Source organism: Dendroctonus ponderosae, unplaced genomic scaffold (assembly GCF_020466585.1).
Source record: "Dendroctonus ponderosae isolate FM_Combo_2020 unplaced genomic scaffold, Dpon_F_20191213v2 Dpon_F_20191213_7, whole genome shotgun sequence".
NCBI lineage: Eukaryota > Metazoa > Arthropoda > Insecta > Coleoptera > Curculionidae > Dendroctonus > Dendroctonus ponderosae.
The window spans coordinates 1,061,651-1,077,899 of NW_026018916.1; the positions used below are offsets into that span (position 1 = coordinate 1,061,651).

General features: G+C 41.3%; 6 protein-coding genes across 9 annotated transcripts; 4 read left to right on the forward strand and 2 right to left on the reverse strand.

Annotated features, from left to right (window-relative positions):
* Positions 1-897: 897 nt before the first annotated feature.
* Positions 898-2,950, forward strand: LOC109543951 (dolichol kinase). Of its 2 annotated transcripts, none has more exons than XM_019913897.2 (8): positions 898-1,188; positions 1,236-1,486; positions 1,539-1,762; positions 1,812-1,997; positions 2,049-2,258; positions 2,313-2,529; positions 2,582-2,719; positions 2,775-2,950. In XM_019913897.2, exons 1-8 carry the CDS (start codon positions 1,136-1,138, stop codon positions 2,909-2,911), a joined length of 1,416 nt encoding a protein of 471 aa, XP_019769456.2. In that variant the 5' UTR covers positions 898-1,135; the 3' UTR covers positions 2,912-2,950. The 2 variants fall into 2 exon arrangements, with proteins under 2 accessions (XP_019769456.2, XP_019769455.2); XM_019913896.2 differs by having other exon boundaries at positions 899-1,188; positions 2,582-2,722.
* LOC109543953 (rhodanese domain-containing protein CG4456) lies at positions 1,493-3,695 on the reverse strand. The gene is made up of 5 exons (XM_048668426.1): positions 3,491-3,695; positions 3,268-3,444; positions 3,055-3,217; positions 2,942-3,002; positions 1,493-1,677 (listed from the first exon to the last, which is right to left on the reverse strand). The coding sequence occupies exons 1-4, from the start codon at positions 3,693-3,695 to the stop codon at positions 2,948-2,950; spliced, it is 600 nt and encodes a 199-aa protein (XP_048524383.1). The 3' UTR covers positions 1,493-1,677; positions 2,942-2,947.
* A 172-nt stretch (positions 3,696-3,867) lies between these two features.
* LOC109543950 (stress-activated map kinase-interacting protein 1) lies at positions 3,868-6,929 on the forward strand. Of its 2 annotated transcripts, XM_019913895.2 has the most exons (9): positions 3,868-4,039; positions 4,154-4,267; positions 4,317-4,532; positions 4,584-4,967; positions 5,022-5,146; positions 5,196-5,316; positions 5,365-5,574; positions 5,630-6,563; positions 6,625-6,929. In XM_019913895.2, the coding sequence occupies exons 1-8, from the start codon at positions 3,868-3,870 to the stop codon at positions 5,833-5,835; spliced, it is 1,548 nt and encodes a 515-aa protein (XP_019769454.1). In that variant the 3' UTR covers positions 5,836-6,563; positions 6,625-6,929. The 2 variants fall into 2 exon arrangements, with proteins under 2 accessions (XP_019769454.1, XP_019769453.1); XM_019913894.2 differs by having other exon boundaries at positions 5,196-5,574.
* On the reverse strand, positions 6,821-8,577 carry LOC109543952 (putative lipoyltransferase 2, mitochondrial). 2 transcript variants are annotated; one of them, XM_019913899.2, is made up of 4 exons: positions 8,091-8,577; positions 7,821-8,035; positions 7,479-7,761; positions 6,821-7,426 (listed from the first exon to the last, which is right to left on the reverse strand). In XM_019913899.2, the coding sequence occupies exons 1-4, from the start codon at positions 8,446-8,448 to the stop codon at positions 7,422-7,424; spliced, it is 861 nt and encodes a 286-aa protein (XP_019769458.2). In that variant the 5' UTR covers positions 8,449-8,577; the 3' UTR covers positions 6,821-7,421. The 2 variants fall into 2 exon arrangements, with proteins under 2 accessions (XP_019769458.2, XP_019769457.2); XM_019913898.2 differs by lacking the exon at positions 6,821-7,426 and having other exon boundaries at positions 7,430-7,761.
* A 75-nt stretch (positions 8,578-8,652) lies between these two features.
* LOC109543948 (heat shock 70 kDa protein cognate 5) lies at positions 8,653-12,017 on the forward strand. Its single transcript, XM_019913891.2, has 13 exons — positions 8,653-8,856; positions 9,048-9,100; positions 9,157-9,426; positions 9,482-9,629; positions 9,690-9,850; positions 9,904-10,230; positions 10,283-10,401; positions 10,459-10,663; positions 10,719-10,852; positions 10,909-11,040; positions 11,094-11,260; positions 11,318-11,479; positions 11,540-12,017. The coding sequence occupies exons 1-13, from the start codon at positions 8,755-8,757 to the stop codon at positions 11,624-11,626; spliced, it is 2,067 nt and encodes a 688-aa protein (XP_019769450.2). The 5' UTR covers positions 8,653-8,754; the 3' UTR covers positions 11,627-12,017.
* Positions 12,018-12,078: 61 nt separating this feature from the next.
* Positions 12,079-15,482, forward strand: LOC109543949 (peroxisomal N(1)-acetyl-spermine/spermidine oxidase). The gene is made up of 7 exons (XM_019913893.2): positions 12,079-12,528; positions 12,588-12,776; positions 12,838-13,098; positions 13,374-13,687; positions 13,747-14,004; positions 14,060-14,180; positions 14,242-15,482. Exons 1-7 carry the CDS (start codon positions 12,220-12,222, stop codon positions 14,425-14,427), a joined length of 1,638 nt encoding a protein of 545 aa, XP_019769452.2. The 5' UTR covers positions 12,079-12,219; the 3' UTR covers positions 14,428-15,482.
* Positions 15,483-16,249: the final 767 nt, after the last annotated feature.

Consider the following 16,249-nt stretch of genomic DNA (forward strand, 5'->3'; position numbering starts at 1 on the left):
AAACTTCAAGGAAATTCCCTTTCAATTCAAAGACACTAAACTCTCCTCCGCAGCCTTTAGAGAGGTCTGAAAAGTAAGTGGGCAAATAATCCTCTATAAGTAATAATAATAATAATAATAATAATCTATAAGTAAGCGAATCTTCAGATAGATCAAAACGCCACCAAACATTAAACAATTTGTCAGGCCAATCCTGAAACGAAAAGTTGGGAAAAATCCCAAGACAAAATAAACGAATAAACAGTTAATCACCGTAATTAAACCCGGCAATAATTCGAGTAATTAAACCGATTTACTGCAGTTAATTTTGTTGGTACACGATGTAAAAGTGGTAAAATAAACAATTGATGTGTCTGCAACACCAGTGGATTTTACCCGAATTATTTACTTAAACTGACTGAGATTGATCGTGTTAATTGCACAGATTCAAAAACAGATTAATTAGCGGCTTTTATATAGAATGGAGGCTAAAAATAATTAGTTTATAACAAGTTATAGGTATACAGTGTATGGCAAGTAAATAATGACCTAACCCAACTTTGGACTGGAAAGTGAAATGGAAAGGTGTCAAGCAACAATAACAACAATCATACCTCGACTCAATTGTTGCTGGCTGGTCCAGAACCTTCCAGGTCAACTAATTCACAAATGTCATTAAAAATTTTCAAGTTTCACACAGAAAAACAAGCACTTTAGGCGCACTTTCTACGACCTGAAACTTTTCCAGCACCTCCAATAGATAAAGACAAGTATAGATAGCCCACTCCTTTGCACATGGTGGAAGCAACGTTCACCGTCGCCATCTATGTGGTTACGCCTTAAGCCTTGTTCTATGGCCACTGCCGAATGTTGCCAACAGGAGAAAACCAAAACACCAACCGTAGTTGGATGTAATTCTCCCTCAAAAACTTTTTTGTGCAAATGAAGCTCAACTCTATATACGTATAAAATAAATAAAATTGGCCGTGTATCAACTGGAAACTTTGATGCAATCATAGAACATACGAGAGAATCCCCCATTTGTTGGCTGTCAAAGGCGATCGTTAACCTCACTTATCCACTTATCAGCAACTTTTTGAAAAAATCATGATAAAAAGCTGAAACCTGCTGAAAGCTGAATAGTGAATAAGTAACAATGACCAAGGGAACCATAGAAGATTTCTGCATAAAAAACAATTTCTCACCAAGGTAAACCTTCATTGCCTTTAGACCTTTTTTCAAGTAGAACTTCGTAGGCCGGCTACTAGCAAGGGGCTGTGGTTGCCCTTTCTTCTGCCAGTCGCTTTAATTGTGGGCGCAGTTAACCATACCACTGGCCTCTCACATTCCTACAAACTCGCCCTAGTGGTGGCCGCCAGTTTAACTTTCCAGGCCCTGTACCTTGTTAAGAGGTGCCACTACAACGAAGCCTTAAGGGTCTTCAACGTGTGTTCCTCATCGGTGGCCACAGCGTTATTTTGTTGGTTTTACTTCGGGTTAAACAAAGGTAAGCCGCTTTTAGAACGGTTATATTTCGAACAGCAACATGCCATTTATAGGGTGGGCTTTCTCGTCAATCAGTGCCTTTTTCGGTGCTTTTAGTTTCCTAAGTTTCTATCGATTCCTGCTGATTGGCTTACGAGCGAGTTTTTCTTTGGGCGAAGCTGGCTTGATTGCACAGAGTGCCACCTTGTTCTTCTACAATGCAGGACAAAACGTTTTTAGAAGCTTCAACTCAAATGCTGTTATGACTAAGATGCAGACAGGAACTATTATTATACAGGTGATGAAAGGGATTTAAAAAGTGTATGATACTCATGAGTATATTCTAGGTGGGGTTGCTGGGGATTCTGGCTCTGGCGTACTTTGTACATAAACTGAACATAAAAGGAGCAGTGGCCTTTTACACCACGGCTTGTGCTATGCTAACAGTGACTATTATAGTTCCTTTGCACATTATCTTGAAGCAAAGCCCGGTGTTGTGGATATTTTCCCAAGTTTTCAATGATATCAGATTAGTAAGTTCATTTATCAGCACGTTCCCTCAATGACTAGCTTTTCCTTTGAAGCTGAAGCTGTTTGTTTATTGGAGTGCCTGCACAGTTTTCGCCGTTCTGGCTGTAAACAACCAAATAAAAACCGGACAAAAAGCCTCAACGAGTACACGCAAAGTTTTCCATATTTTAGCGGTTTTAGCGGTTCTACCTGGCTTGTATTTCGGATGTTCCTTTCTATACATGACAACTGGAATTGTACTTGGCGTGTTTTTTGCCCTAGAGGTAATACGCACCAGTGTTTTATTGATTTGCTGGTGATAGGGACAATTTTTTCAGATTTTAAGACTGTTGTCCATTCCCCCTGTGGGCAAGCAGCTGCAGAAAGGCTTTGAAATATTTAAAGATGAGAAAGATGCCGGACTGTTGGCGTTGACTCCAATCTATCTACTAGCCGGTGTGTCGCTGCCTATTTGGCTGCATCCATCGCCTTGCGATGTAACGAACTCAGTCCAGTTTACTGTCTTGCCTCTGCTTAGTGGCATCTTATCAATAGGTGAGTAGTTGTTTAATTTTAAGTGGACTACTTTGTTAAATTTCCTTTGCAGGTGTTGGCGATACTGCAGCCAGCTACTTTGGCTCGTCATTTGGCAGGCTCAAATGGGCGAACTCCTCGAAAACCGTTGAAGGAACCTTGGCTTGCGTTCTTAGTCAATTGGGAGTCTGCTACTTCCTTCATTGGATAAGTGGTGGGTTCAGTTTAGAGCCTTTTTGCATCCTATAATAATTCCCAATTTGTAGGTTTCCCGGCTTACATAAGCCCGCAGGACCTGGTCAAGCTGGTTGTGTCGATCTTTGCTGTTTCGATAGTAGAAGCAAAAACCTCCCAAATTGATAACCTGGTGCTTCCTCTGATTATGTACATTATATTGGTTTAAGTCTGAAATAGAAAGAAGCAGACTACGCACCTTTGTTTAGTTTTTGTTTTTTTCTGCCCATTCAGTCCAACCGCCCACATAATTCTTCACACTAAGATTGATAAGTGGTGAGTGTTTGGCATTCAGCAAAAGCAGTTAGTTACTTTTTATAATCCAGTTGCAAAGCTGCGATTTGGGCCTTTTCACTCCGCATCCCCTTCATGCAAGAAAACACTATGGGGCTGTCTGCGTCCGGCTTAGGACCACCATACTTCTTGAGAAATTGCTCATTTGGCAGGGTTTTAAGGGCTGTTTCTACTTCGTCCACTGAAAGCAGTTGATTACAAGTTTATCTGGAAAGTGCACTCAGTGCCTACGTGGTATATTCAAGGCCCGGGGCAAAGCCCCATGCTCTACCAGCTCCTGCGGCTCACGAACATCGATGACAACGACTTTCTCATTTTTGAGCAGCTTTTTGAACTCATCAAACCGGACTTTTTCCAATTTGTCCGGCTGAATGGCCGTGTTAGAGGAGCTGAAGTCTCTGAAACGATCTGAACCTAATATTAGATAGTGTTTAACAGAGAAACCTATTCATACCGCAAGCAGGGCCCCGTATTTTGCAAATGTTGGCATTTTGAAAGTTTTTCGAACCTCCAAAAGTTTGAGTAATTGCACGCACTAAGCACTTATGAAACATTATGTTGATCAAGCTGGTTATTAAAACGATATTTAAAAAGTTTGTTACAAGAGAAAGGTAAATAACAAGCTTCAAATGTTTACAAATTTTCGATGACATTAACATCAGTGATACCAACAGGGTAACACCCGCAACAACCTTCGTTGCTTCATTGGAGCAGAAAACAGCAGCGCTACTTCAAGAAAAAATTGTGCAGCATTTAAATACAAAATTCTTCATCGCACTTCCGCAAAACTTTTCAATTTTACCAGAAAACAGGAGAAACTAATCAAAATGAATGTCTTTTACCCACACTGAACTTTCCTGCAATGTCAACACTAACCTATTTTCCAAAGCAGCTGTAGTTGTAAACAAACAAAATCATCCAGAGGCAAAAATGGCTTTATATGACAATAAATACTGGCTTTTATCCCATATAAGAAACTCCTTTATCTCCACAGATGATACAGGTAACAGAGAATTCAACCTGCCCAAATCGGGGCACAAAAACACGTGCAATAACGACTTGTTTGGGTGAAAACCTTTCATTTTCTTACTAAAGTTTAAAAATTGGTATTTTATAGGAATGTGTGAGCTTGTAATGGTTGGGGAAGCGAAGCAGGTGAGAGAAAATTTCTTCAGCAAAGAGTCTTTTCCCGATCCAGATGAAAGCGACGAGGAAGATGAAGATGATGCTGGTAAGTTAAAGGCGTTAATAACCCCATAAGTCTTAATTTGGATGTTTAGGGTCATACGATATTCAAATGGATGGCGACTACACGATGAGGGAACGTTCCATGACAGCCGCCAGACTGGAGAAGCTGGAATATTATTCAAGAAAGGCTGCCAAAATGAAGCACATCAAGTGGGAGTCGCGGAAAAACGTCCAGGACGAACCTGACGGCGTAGAACCTCTTGATGAGCTTTTTGTTAAGAAAGACACTGCCAAAACTCAACCTGAATGTTCGTTAGTTTAGTCAATGCTTCGCAGAAGTTAACTGAAGTTCTTTGCAGGCAAAATCCAGAAAAAGTCGGCCTTATCAGCTCTGATTGAACAGTCCTCTAACATCCCAGTTAATCCCTACACTGGGTACGCGCGGTTTGATGGGGCGGGCCAAATCAACTTACCCACCAAAAAATACAGAATATACTTGACGATGCTGCCAGAACAACAAAGAAACTACCCTCTAAATATCTGTTGTGTGGCCGCTGCAAAAGTACTGGACTTAATTGGGCTCATATTGCTGAAATTTAGCACTAACTATGCTGGCGACTATGTTTTAAAACCTGCCCCCCATTATGGATTGTACATTACGGAGGAGGACGGAGAAGTGGACAGCGATTTCCCCAATCTGGACCCTCAAGAATGTGTTTCGAAATTCGGATTTACTAGCTTAGGTAATATGCAGTTGTAAATTACTGTGCAGTGGAACTGCAGTTGTGTTCTTAAAGGCTTGGTCGAGCATGAGAAACCTTGCCAACCGATCACTGTGGATTCCCCCGTGCAAGTGACTAGTTTATTAGACGGATGTAAGAAGAGGACTACGTCCTCTTCAAGAGCAGAGGAAACCAAACAGGTAAGCAAGAGGCTGTTGAAACATCCATAGCTTAAGCGCAAAATTCCAGGTTCAGAATGACATGATGATAATGGATGGCCACAATAAAGCCATGGAAGCGCCGCTGTATAAATCCTACACAGTCTTCATAGTGAATAAAGTTTGGTGGTGGAACATCGAGGTTCATCTTGGTAAGGACCGCTGCCTTTTTTTGCATTTTGTGATTGTATTGATTACAGGCATCAGCAGCGAAAAAATTGAAATCGACCCCATAACGCAAAAAAACTCCAAGCTAAAGCTAGGCAAACAGGGCCCAGTAAGCCATCCAATGGACAGCATCGCCTGGTGCGAGGAAACAGACGGACGCGGCAATAAGAGGACTTTCAGAGTGGTTTACTCAAACAGCTTTGGAACCGGCAGCACTGAACGGACCAATCTTTATTCGAACTGTACGAGTCTATTTTGATTTAACGAAAAGCATCAACATAATGATTGCTTTTTCAGCTTTTGGCCTGTCCTCGCCCTTACAGTCGTCGCCCAGCTTTAAGCACTACGACTTCGAAGCTGAGCGAAATATTGCGGAGGAAATCGTTCAGAAGATCAACCTCATTCTGGAACTCCGATCTGGGCAGAGCCGAAGAGAATATCTAGCTCTGAAGGACAAAAAGCATTTGAGCAAGCGGAAACAGTTCAAGTATTTGAGGTCCTAGTATTTGGGCAATTTGTGTCGCTGTTGTAAATTGGCTGAAAGTTGATTTTTGGCATTTTTTACGCTTGTTTGCAATCACTTAACAGAACACCGTTTTCAAAATCAATGTTTTATTGACTGATTGCTCAAAAATGTAATAGGGCTATTTTTAGAAGTTACCTATGGTTTTATTGTCCAAAAACTTGAAATTCTCCGGTAAATCCGCCAGATAAGAACCATGATATGTGTGTCAACATTATCCGCAATTCTTGTTAAGCGATAAGACCATTGAATGTACAGTGTGGTATAGTAGAGAGTACATATATTCGCTTCATGTAAAAGGATTAAAGTGTTTTTAAAAAACCACGTTGTTTGCAGGAACAGAAACCGATTAGTGCAATTGAAATGCAAACCGAAACAGGTTTTGTGGTTTTCCAATGATAATTTCAGGCAAAATAGATCGACGCTTAACATCAAGGTTCATGATTAATGCATAAATGCGCCGTAAACCGATTTTATGGAGTACTACCATAAACAATCAACCGGTGTAAAACACGTTAGAAACGGTGCGCAAGGTGAATACGAACGACAAACTAGAGGATCCTCGGCACGTTAGTCATCAATATGAATTGCTGCGGAGCGCTGTTTTGGGCCCTGATCCTTTGCACAGTTGCCTTTCCAATAGCTGGACTATGTGCGATCGTTTATATCTTCCTCTATGCCCTCAGTGGATGCTGTCCAGGCTGTGAAGTGAGTACTTAGATCAGTAGCTTTGCTAAATCGCAAGAGATTCGATTATTTTCTATTTTAGGGAATTTCCGAAACGTTTCTCTCGGGCGTTAAGCTCCCAGGCACAGCCGTCCGGAAAATCGTCCATTGTGAGTGTTAGCTGGTTGCAGTGCGAACCCCAGAAGAATTTTGCAGTATTCATGTGCGATTGTTTTAATGAGTACAGCATGACTTGTTCGATTTGTATAACGTAAGACAATTTTTTAGTTATTTATTAAGGTGTTTAAAATAGTGATTTATTTATTTGTATGACCGAGCACTTGGAATACATGGGAAAAACATATTAAAAATGTTTTTAAATGTCTGTAATTAAACGGTTAAGGCCCAGAGCTTTAGATTTTCTTCTCGTTAAAAACTTTCATTGAAGCAAAAAACGCTTAAAAGCTGTATAAATGAGCGCCGACAAAATATGTGAAAATTTACCATCTTTAAGGGCGGTTCTACTTTTTTCAACGAATGTTTCCTGGGACAAACTCAATCATCAACGTCATAAAACCTTTGCAAAACACCAGCTATTAACCCAACGTCACTTCTAGAATTTTTTTGAGAAATGGCAAACGTTTTGGGCGGCATTCTCTGGTTCCTTGTCTTGCTTACTTTCGCGTTTCCCATAGCAGGATTCTGTGCCATTTGGTTCATCCTGTTCTATTGCTTCTCGCAGATGTGCTCCGCTTGTGAGGTAAAAACTAGCCGATTATTTTCCCGAAAATCGCCGCTTCAAGGTATGTATGTATTTGATTTTCAGAGTTGTTCGGATGTGCTGCTGAAAGGAATGCAACTGCCAGGATTTTGCGTGAATAAAATCAAGAACTGTGAATGCTAGTCTGTAAATGTAAATAAATATATATTAGCTTTTGATCAGTTCAGTCTTTGTACCCGAATCGGTTTGCACATCTAAGGACTGATTGATTCTATCCACTTCTGCCCGATCAATTTCCGTGCAATCACACTCGAAAGTTTCGCAGAAACTTTCGATAAACTTCGGCAAAACTTCCTCGATTGATACGTTCTGTTTCAGCTCGTTGGTTAAACTGGTAACTCCTTTGCCTATGAGGCCACAAGGGACAATATTATCAAACCAAGTCAGGTCTGTGTTGCAATTCAAAGCCAAACCATGGGTTGTTATGAAGCGACTTCCATGTATTCCTATGGCACATATCTAGAAGCGATAGCGCACAAAAGCGTTTAGCTGAATCACTTCATTTTCCTTCAAAGTACCTTGTTGTTGCCAATCCACACTCCAGTGTCCGGCGAGGTTTCAGCTTTGAGCCCGAACTTTTCGCATAAACGTATGATGGTTTTCTCGATTTGGCACACATACCATCTCATACTAGGCGTAAAGTGCTTTAAGTTTAAAATGGGGTAAACAACTAGTTGTCCTGGCCCATGAAAGGTTATTAGGCCTCCTCTGTTGGTTTTGTGGAAATCTGCTCCTGTAAACCAGGAGGCCGCATTTCCTCGCAGGTTTAAACGCGTGTGAGAACTTACCGGTGTTTCTCAGTTTAACTTCCTCGTTCAAATCGTACTGTTTAGTGCGTAGCCCTATAGTGTAAACAGGGTAGTGTTCTAAGCACAGCAAGGTATTCTTTACGTGGTTTTTGGAGTCGTTATGAAGCGAGGAGACGTGCTCTTGCAGCCTTAAAGCCCTGGCATAGTCAATTTTGCCCAGTTTCCAAGTCTTTACCAGTTTTTCGAAGTTGCTGGCCATATCACAAGAGCTCTGACTTTGACAATGAAAAAACTTGGTTAGGACACTCACAAATTTGACCTTTTTAGACCTAGTAAGCCTGGTTGCATACAGCAAGCAAGCTAAAATTACCCACGTTCGGCAGCAGAAAGAAAACATTTCAGCTGCCAGCGTTTATAATTAGAATTCGGAGAATCTCAAAAATAGAAACTCCAGCGTCAGAAGAATTTTGGCAATTGTGGCAGGCGAGTGGTTTTGAAAGTGAAAAACAATTTTGAATTTCCCGGAATTTTCACTGCAAACGGAACAGCGCCACACGGTGGTCATGGCGACGAGACACGTAAATGCTTGCATAATCTGTCAAATTTGCCGGATCTTTCATCGACGAATTGTCATCCTTGCACGTGAAGTTAATAGGAAAAAACCGCACTTAACTAATAAAATACCAGTAATTATAGCGAAAAAATGTTGTCCGCAGCGCGAGTGTTCACCAAAGCCACCGTACAATGCTCGAAAGTTTCGCAAAGTGCCTCCTTCACCAGGCAAATCGCTTCTGCGTTTAACACGGTAAGACGACGCTGAAAAAATCTATTTTCAATCCTTTTAGCAGTTAGCAGCAATATTCGGCACTCTGGAATCTCTGTCGCTCTTGCAATTGCTCTAACACTATCATCTCTAACTGGGAATTTTTGGAAAAAACCCAAAAAATCTAAGGTTATGTCAAAATTGCATCACTAATCGTTAGCTTTTCGTTCTAGAATTTGACCCCCAGCGCCTGTCTTTGCTCCCGATACGACCAATACCGTTTCAAGTAGGTTATTGCTATCTTATTCCATGCTAATTTACTTGACGGGGGCTCTACTTTAGGTCAGATGCAATTCGTGGGGCCGTCATCGGTATCGACTTGGGTACCACCAATTCCTGCGTGGCTGTTATGGAAGGCAAGCAGGCTAAAGTGATTGAAAACTCCGAAGGTTCCAGAACCACCCCTTCAGTAATTGCTTTCACCAAGGACGGAGAGCGGCTTGTTGGAATGCCTGCTAAACGACAAGCAGTTACCAACTCCGCAAACACCTTTTACGCCACCAAGAGGCTGATTGGCAGGCGGTTTGATGATGCCGAAGTGAAGAAGGATATGTACGATTATTTTTTACTATTCCTAGAGCGCCTTCTTGAAATGTTTTGGCTTTAGGAGCAACATTTCCTACAAAATCGTCAAGGCAAGCAATGGGGATGCGTGGGTTCAAGCAACTGAGGGAAAAATGTATTCTCCTAGTCAAATTGGGGCGTTCGTCCTCATTAAGATGAAGGAAACTGCTGAGGCCTATTTGAACACAAAGGTGTGTTCAATTTGAATCACTTTTACTTGGCCCTACAGGCGTTTAATTGGGGTTTTTTAGGTGAAAAACGCTGTGGTCACTGTGCCAGCTTATTTCAACGACTCCCAAAGGCAGGCCACTAAGGACGCTGGACAAATCGCCGGGTTAAACGTACTGAGAGTGATCAATGAACCCACTGCCGCTGCTCTTGCCTATGGCATGGACAAGACCGACGACAAAATGTAAGCAATTGGCTTTGCCATCGATTCACCATTTAATGGGAATTATTTTCCAGTATTGCAGTCTACGATTTGGGAGGCGGCACTTTCGATATATCAATTTTGGAGATTCAAAAGGGTGTATTCGAAGTCAAGTCTACCAACGGCGACACCTTCTTGGGCGGGGAGGATTTCGACAACGTCCTGGTCAACCATTTAGTGTCTGAATTCAAAAAGGAACAGGGAATCGACGTAACCAAGGACCCGATGGCAATGCAGCGCTTGAAGGAAGCAGCCGAAAAGGCCAAAATCGAACTTTCTTCGGGACTGCAAACTGACGTCAACCTGCCCTACTTGACCATGGATGCTTCAGGCCCTAAGCATATGAATCTCAAGCTATCAAGGCAAGTCGTTCAAATCAAGGATCACTTTCATCTAACCACGTTTTGATGGCAGGTCCAAATTCGAAAGCCTTGTTGGAGATCTGATTAAGAGAACCATTTCCCCCTGCCAGAAGGCGCTGAAAGACGCCGAGGTTTCCAAGGCAGAAGTCGGCGAAGTCTTGCTAGTTGGAGGTAATAACAATTCCATAGGCATTTCGATGGCAAACTCACTAATTTTAATTACTTCAGGAATGACCAGAATGCCCAAAGTCCAATCAACAGTCCAGGAAATTTTCGGCAAGCAACCCAGCCGAGCTGTGAATCCAGATGAAGCCGTAGCTGTGGGAGCCGCGGTCCAAGGCGGTGTTTTAGCCGGCGATGTTACCGATGTACTTTTGCTCGATGTAACTCCCCTTTCGTTGGGTATTGAAACCCTTGGAGGCGTCTTTACCAGGTAGGCGGGTTCAAATTGCCTTCTTCCCTGGTGCTCAAAACAACCCGTTTTGCAGGCTGATTACCAGAAATACCACCATCCCCACCAAAAAATCGCAAGTCTTCTCCACGGCAGCTGATGGCCAAACCCAAGTGGAAATCAAGGTGTTTCAGGGAGAGCGTGAAATGGCCGCCAGCAACAAAATCTTGGGTGAGTTACACCTTCACTAAGCTCAAGAGCGGGTTACAAGGTATTGTTTATTGCAGGGCAATTTTCATTGATTGGAATCCCACCTGCCCCAAGAGGAGTTCCCCAGATTGAAGTCACCTTCGATATTGATGCCAACGGGATCGTGCACGTTTCTGCCAGAGACAAGGGAACAGGAAAAGAACAGCAAAGTGAGTAGATCGCAAAATATTCTGTGGGTTATTCTCCAAACTCTCTGTTTCAGTTATAATTCAATCTTCCGGCGGCCTGAGCAAGGACGAGATCGAAAACATGGTTAAAAACGCCGAGCAGTACGCACAGCAAGACAAAGTGAAAAAAGACATCATTGAGGCCGTCAACCAGGCAGAGGGAATTGTACACGATACCGAAACAAAAATGGAAGAATATAAGGTATGCCCTAGAAATGTCCAGCTAGTTCAACCGAAGGTTTAATAAATTTTCTTGCAGCTACAATTGCCAGAGGAAGAATGCAGTAAACTCAGAGAAGAAATCAGTAAAGTTAAGGAACTGCTGGCGAAGAAAGAGGAAGGCGACCCAGAAGAAATCCGCAAAGCCACAGGAGAACTGCAGAAGAGTTCTTTGAAATTATTTGAAATGGCTTACAAAAAGGTAAAGATCTCACTGCTGCAGCCATTCTAGGAGGTCAACAAATGTTTATTTCGTTTTCAGATGGCAGCTGAGAGGGAAGGCAGCAGCAGCCAGCAAACTCCAGAACAAACAGAAGAACCCAAAGAGAAGAAAGAAGATAAAAACTAAGTTTCAATTAAACACCACAAAAGACTTTCGAATAATTGATAGTGCGGCGGCCAAGCAACTAAACAAGGTGCTGTTTCACTGTTTGGTTGCAAACCCAATGTTTTTCTAGTTAAACAAGTGCGAAAATGTGATCATTTGCGTGACTTAATTGGAAAATTAGTTCCGACTGATGTGAACGGGGGCTTCGCCTAGAAGTGGAGGGTTCTGAAATGTTCATAGTTATTTTTTTTATTCCAAGAATAGCAGTGTTAGTGTACAGATTTTAGTTCTTGTCAATTTCGATTCGAATTCCAGATTTAATGATGAAAAGTCGGCTTCTTGGCAGAAATCTCTGTGTTATGAGTTGTTAATTTTTTAAATATGTATGTATAATACAAATTTGTAGAAAATATTTTCGCTCTATTTTTGCTTGCCCCCGCTGTATTAAAAGATTATTTTTAATAAAAAAACTGGAAATGAGAGGGCAATTTCAGTCGATCTTTGTCCTTCTTAAGACAAAGCCTGACATTTAAAGAAGCGGAACTTTGGAGACAACCTAAACTCAACTCATTGCAATTGTCAGCTGATTGTATTTAAACAAATGTTATTTAACAATGGCCCAAAATGGACTTGAGCCTCCTGAGAATAGCAAGGAGAACTCAAACTACTCGAAAGTGCTTATTATTGGGGCTGGAATGGCGGGGTTGAGCGCCGCTTACCACTTTGCCAAGAACCACTTCATGGACTTCAAAGTGCTGGAGGCCCGAGGCAGAGTCGGGGGCCGGATAGTGCAAATTCCAATTGGGCCTGAAAAGGTGGAACTTGGGGCCAACTGGATTCACGGTGTATTGGGGAATCCGATCTACGAGCTTGCCATGCAGCATGGACTAGTGGATATTATGGCGGCCCCCAAGCCTCACAAGGTACCTAGTGAACTAGGCTTTGGAGAAAAGACAGCGTTAACACACGGATAATTGTTTAGGTGATAGCAGCTACAGAGCAAGGAAAGCAGTTGCCATTCGCGGTGCTCCAGGAGATCTACGAAGCCTATTTGTGCTTCCTAAAACGATGCGAGGAATACTTTATATCCCAGTACGAGCCCCCTGATGGCATTGCCAGTGTGGGCGAACACATCAAATTAGAAATCAACTTATACTTAGATAAAGTTAAGGTAGGTGAGCGCTTTGGCGCCGCTGAAACAGTGCAGGGTTTTGATAGTTTCCCCCCGATAGGACCCCCTGGAAAGACGCTTAAAGGAGCTGCTGTTCGACTGCTTGCTTAAACGCGAAACCTGTATATCTGGCTGTGACAGTATGAATGAAATTGACTTATTAGAAATAGGCAGCTATACGGAACTGCAGGGTGGAAACATTACCCTACCCAAGGGCTACAGCGCGATACTGGAGCCTCTAGAGCGCGTTATCCCCAAAGAGAATTTGATTAGGAAGCACCCAGTTAAGCTAATCAAGTGGAATTGCAAAAGAAAGGCGCAGGTATGTAAATAATTTGTAGATAAGTTCTATATTGTTGAGGCGGATTCATTTTTTTACAAACTTCTTTTTGGGTTATTCGCCTCAAAAATGTTTGCCTTTAAAAAAGACAGAATTTCCTCACGTCTTTTATTACAGATTGATAAATAGGGCTCATAAGCGGAAATTCTGTCTTTTTTAAGACAAAAATTTGTGAGGCAAAATACCCAAAAAGAAGTTTGTAAAAAAATATGTAAATAATGTTCATCAATAGCCGTGTTTCATGTGGTGACTTCCAGAAATCGCAGGAATCTGAGTCAGGCTCAGATTCGGACGAGTCCGATCAAACAGTAGTGGAAGAAGGTGCCGCAGGTAGCAGTAGAGAATCTTCGCAGGAAAAATCTCCAGCTGCTCCCGACAACTATAGTGTAGAAGTAGTCTGCGAAAACAACGAGAGGTTTTACGCAGATCATGTGATATGCACCCTACCATTAGGAGTTCTGAAGCACAAAGCCAATGACTTATTCAAGCCCCCTTTGCCTGAGTACAAAATGGAAGCCATAGAAAGACTGCTGTTTGGAACTGTCGATAAAATCCTATTGGAGTACGACAGGTAACAGATGATGATAGGAAACATGAAGCTGCAGCTTAGTTCGTTTTTATCGAGTTTAGGCCGTTTCTTCATCCGAGTATTACTGAAGTGCTGCTACTGTGGGACGACGACCCCAATCAAGACATCGCCAAAAATTGGTTTAGGAAAATTTACTCATTCAGCAAAATATCCGAGACGCTCATTTTGGGCTGGATCTCCGGAAAAGAAGCCGAATACATGGAAACGTTGGCTAACGATGTGGTTATCGAGACCTGCACAATGGCCTTAAGACGATTTCTTAACGACCCTTTTATACCAAAGCCGAAGCGATGTGTGTGGTAGGTGGTTCACGTGAATTCATGCCTTGATAAAACTACTTAATTCTTCCTGTAGCACCAGTTGGCATACGCAGGAATTTACCAAAGGTTCCTACACAGCCATAGCGGTCGGATCTTCACAAATAGATATTGAATGTTTAGCACAGCCTTTGTATCTGGATGAGAGACAAGCCAAGGTGAGTATCAAAAAACTCTGCAGTTTCATGATACTAATGGGAATTTTTTGCTTCGCTTTAGCCAGTGTTATTGTTTGCGGGAGAACATACGCACAGTAATTTTTACTCTACCGTACATGGGGCGTACTTATCTGGACGAACTGCCACTCAAACGCTACTAAGCAATGATACGCCCGAAGAAATTGTCATTGATTGCGAGGACGAGACTGATCTAAGCTCATGGATTCAAGGAATCACCTTGGAATAGTGAAAGGTAACTAACTAAAGAGCTTCCGAATGGTCGAAGCCTTTGTGCGCGCCTTACGGGTCTGTTTAAAAGGGACTTATCCAGTCAAATGCACGTTTTACGGTTGTTTTGGTACATGAATTCTTGTTTGTTTCACTGACTGTTGGGTACATTTGCTAGAAAATTGGGTCCTTGGAGTGATTAACTGAATTTAAGAGGCTTGTTATGTGCACATGTAAATACTGATGGGTGATTTTGAGGGGAAAAGTGAGCCTTTTCCAATGTACTGTTTGCTTTAGGTACGTCCAGTACCTAGAACGACAACTATTTTACAATGTAGAGAAAAACTGATGTATGCGTCATTTGTAAATTGCATTTTACACTTTGTTTTCGCCCTAGTCATTGATAGTATTTTGTTATTAACGCGTTTGAAGTGGCCGAACTTATTTATAAGGTTGAGATTATAGAGACTTTCAGTCAGGAATTTCCTGGACTTATGGAAAACGATCGTCTCAACGTAAACGCTACAGTTATCAACTTTTTGCGACAGCGACCTTTTTAGTATCTTAACTGTTGTATACATTTAAATATTTTCTTTGAAACTATTGTTTTGCGCTTTATATTCTATTGTAATTCGGGCATATTGTGTGAGTGTCTTGGACTTCAACAATAATGTTTTAAAAAACAATGAAACTTTCGCCAAAGGTTTCTGGCGTAAGCAGGCACCTAAATTTGCTAGTCTCCGGCACTCGCCGGCCTTTTATTTCTCATCAGCTGGGTTTATCCTCAAAAATAAAGTATTATTTTTTGAGAATTTTTTTTTTTTTGTAAAATCATGTTTTGTATGCACGTGGGTGCAAAAAACCAACCGCTAACTAACTAATAGGTTCGAAACCCGTTCTGAGGGTGCCTGAGATTAGCACATCTCTCAGATTTTTCCTGCTAATATCCTTGCATGTTTTGTCCGAATATGCCATTGTTTCGTTTATGCATTTAGATTTTAATATACATTTTATATGCTTGAAGCTAGTCACTTTTTAAACGTTGTTTAAATAAATAAAAAATATTGTATATGGCTTTTGAATTCTTTCATTTTACATTAAGGGGAAAAAATGGCTCACCAGTGACACGTGTATCAAAACAACTTTATGTTTTGTTTATATTATCTTATAGACTGACTGGAAATATTGACGTAACTGACTGCATAGATAAAGACAAGTGACTGACTGACGGTGAGCATCACTTGACACTAGCGCRTATATCCTTCCTATCCAACTGACTCSTTGCTTAAATGACATGCGCAAGTCAGTTTGAGGTTACATTAAATTACATAAATACTTCAGGTTTAATACATCGAACGATCCYTATTGAAAATACAAAATCCGTTTAAATTAGAGTGCAATTAACAGAAAAACATGTATAACAACGCAATCTTTCTTACACGAGATTAAAAACTGTAGTTTACAACAGAACACACTCGCTTTAKGTTTCCATTTTTAAGGTTCAAAGAAAAAGTTTCCACAGTMGRGAACCTGGCTAGTTAATGTTGAATCAYTGRGTGAAAATGATTTTCAATTCGAAAAATCAAGCTGAATTATTGATTTTTGAAACCGTTTGAATTGGGGTAAAACCACAGAAGAAAGCYAGTAAAAAWYAACAAAAATTGYCTAAWGCGACAAAAAAATTGTRATAGATCAAMAATTTGAAAATGAAAAAACCCTAGCCAGAATAAATATCCTCGGGGAATAAATATGACGAGCAATTATATAATGAAACACAAGTCAACAATATCGGACTAAAAGTTCTACATGTAGATGACAACCAGGGGAAAAGTAATGCCGAA